The sequence below is a fragment of the Arachis ipaensis genome, chromosome B08 (genome assembly GCF_000816755.2).
Source record: "Arachis ipaensis cultivar K30076 chromosome B08, Araip1.1, whole genome shotgun sequence".
In the NCBI taxonomy this organism is placed as follows: domain Eukaryota; kingdom Viridiplantae; phylum Streptophyta; class Magnoliopsida; order Fabales; family Fabaceae; genus Arachis; species Arachis ipaensis.
The window spans coordinates 114689965-114692629 of record NC_029792.2 but is presented as its reverse complement, the minus strand read 5'-3'; the positions used below and the strand labels follow the sequence as shown (position 1 = coordinate 114692629).

Genomic DNA, 2665 nt, shown 5'->3' with positions numbered 1-2665 from the left:
ATATTACCCACCATTCGACTAAGCCATCCCATAAATTCATCCTAAAAGCTTTCTGGGATGTCACCATCCCCTCTGTCTTTTAATGCAAATTCTTAGAAATACAAATTAAAATGCATTATTCCTTCACACTGGACTATCATTTTCAGTAGTAGTGGGAAACTTTCAGACCTATTCTACGGCAAGTGGTATAAGCTTGCCCCTACTAATTAAACTTCGTTCTAATATTTGATATTTTTCCCTAATTAATTTTTTTATTTCATATTTTCATGATGAAAATTATATCTCTAGGTAAACAATTATAAACTACTTACCGTAATATAGCTTGAACTATAGCTCAAACGGCATAGTCTCCCCATATTCAATTAAAAAGTTACGAATTCGAGTTTTCTATCTTTGGTAAATATATATATATATATATATATATACTTTATTAAGTAAAAATCAAAATTTCTAATTAAAATATTGTTTATGTCATATGTTGCTTACACACAGAGGCTAATTAAATTTTAGCCACTATAGTCATTGACCAACATAGCTATCGCAAACACTCTCTATTTATAAATATAAATGTTAATAATAGACAATATCTTATTTCAATTTTTTTTATTATATGTCACTTTTACTCTTTCGAAAGATTAAAAAATTAATGATTAAAAAATTTAACGTATTATAAACATACATAATTTATAATTCATATCGGAATACGACATTTGTTTTGAATGAAGTTTTTACTATGATAATTAAAATAGTTGATTACGTTATCCAACATTTTTCAACTTTTGAAAAGCATTTTTCAAGAATGCAAATTACAGGTCAACTTGATATTACAATATATATGGTTAGTTGTCAAGAACTTAAACGTGTTATATAATCACTTTAAAAGTCACATAACTTTCTATTTTAATTTTTCTCCCACTTTGTTACGTTATAATCCCGATATATATATATATATAAAATAAAAAATCTAATCATAAATAAAATTAGTCAAATTATAACAATTTATTCATAATCTTCTAAATTTCTCAATTTCAATATGCCGTCCATTATAAAATTCTCAATGTCAATAAATAAGTTTTTCTTAAAAAATTGCCACGCAGCAACATACATCCTAAATTAGAAACTCACTAAATAAATAATGATGATATTTGAATTTTTAATGTCTGGCCCCTACTAAGATATTAATATGATTATTCAGGTTGTTATGTAACAAGAGCTTCATTGCCTAATAAGAGTCTCAAATTCTCAAAAGAATATAATTTGAAGACATCTCTGCAGCATAATTGGAAGCACAATTCCAGAAGCATTTTTGAAAGAGGATCTACAATTACAACATGTGATAAATATGATGAAAAGAAGTACCTTATGAATGTGACACAATCACATGAAGCTGAACCACATTCACAAAGCATCTTGAAGTCCATCATTGATGCTTTAGATGCTTTCCGCAAGTTTAGCAGATTTTACGCATTCATTGCCATGGTTAATCTCATTCTTCTCTTCACTATAGAAATTAAATCTTTGAACAAAATAATAATTAATTACTATATGCTGCATCTTTTAAAATATTTTGTTTATTTATTTAATTTTTGACAGGTAGTGGGTTCACTTTCCACATCGCTTCTTGCAGTGGACAATTTAACAGAATTATATCCAGCATTTTTTAATGGCTTTTTGCAAGTGAGTTAACACTAATAATATAATCTATATTAGAAAGACAAAATAGGTTTAAAACCTAAAAATAATTTGTCTAGAATAATATTACTCAGTCACATAAACATAACATTTTTCATCTCACGTGACACTTAATTAAACACTATATGTTCCAATAAGTCTGTACATGACTTTTATATAGGCATGAATTGCAATTAGATTATTATTTTTTTTAATGACTAAATATTGGAATTAGCGGTGTACAAAATGAAGTTCGTAGAAGCAGTAACTTAATCAAATTTGAAATAATCATATAATAGTTATTTTAAAGTGAACTTAGCGTATGTGAACTGCATAGTATCTCTAGTACGTAATAATATGATTATAATTTAGTGAATATCATATACATAACTTTAAGTTAAAGTAAAATTATTTTCTGAACTTTGAATAATCATAGCATGATTATTGTTAAATGCGCAGTAATAGCCAACTCATCCACGTGGTCAAAATAAAATTGTTAAATGCATGCATATGGTTAATAGGTGATTATATTTATTTGACNATTATATCCGATTTTACAATTAAATTTTTATCATAACAAAAATATTAGAATTAACGAAATATTTTATTAAATTATAAAAAATATTTAATCAAATGTGAGGTATATTTATTTTGTTTAGTTATATCTTTTATGAAGTGTTTTACTAATATTGAGGTTCTGTTGTTTTAAGTGTATGGCAGCTTACTTCTTCATGCATTTGTACATTGTTGGAATAAATCAATTAGCGGATCTTGAAATAGACAAGGTATGTTATTATGATACTCTTAAGGGTTAATGTTACGTGTACACTAAAATTAGTCACTAAAATTAGTTATCAATATAAAATACATGTTAGAATATAAATACATTATGAAAATAAATTAAACCACACATGTATTTATATACAAATATATTGATGATTAATTTTAGTGACTAACTTTGGTGTATAAATAACATTTCTCTACTTTTAAATTT

General features: G+C 25.8%; 1 protein-coding gene across 1 annotated transcript in view; it reads left to right on the top strand.

The window, feature by feature from the left end:
- LOC107614405 (naringenin 8-dimethylallyltransferase 2, chloroplastic) overlaps window positions 1-2665 on the top strand; it is a 7024-nt gene that overhangs the window by 1234 nt on the left and 3125 nt on the right. Inside the window, exons 2-4 of the mRNA XM_016316616.2 lie at window positions 1196-1479; window positions 1594-1677; window positions 2382-2456. Of these exons, the coding sequence (XP_016172102.1) occupies window positions 1196-1479; window positions 1594-1677; window positions 2382-2456 (443 nt within the window). The remainder of the gene's footprint in view (window positions 1-1195; window positions 1480-1593; window positions 1678-2381; window positions 2457-2665) is intronic.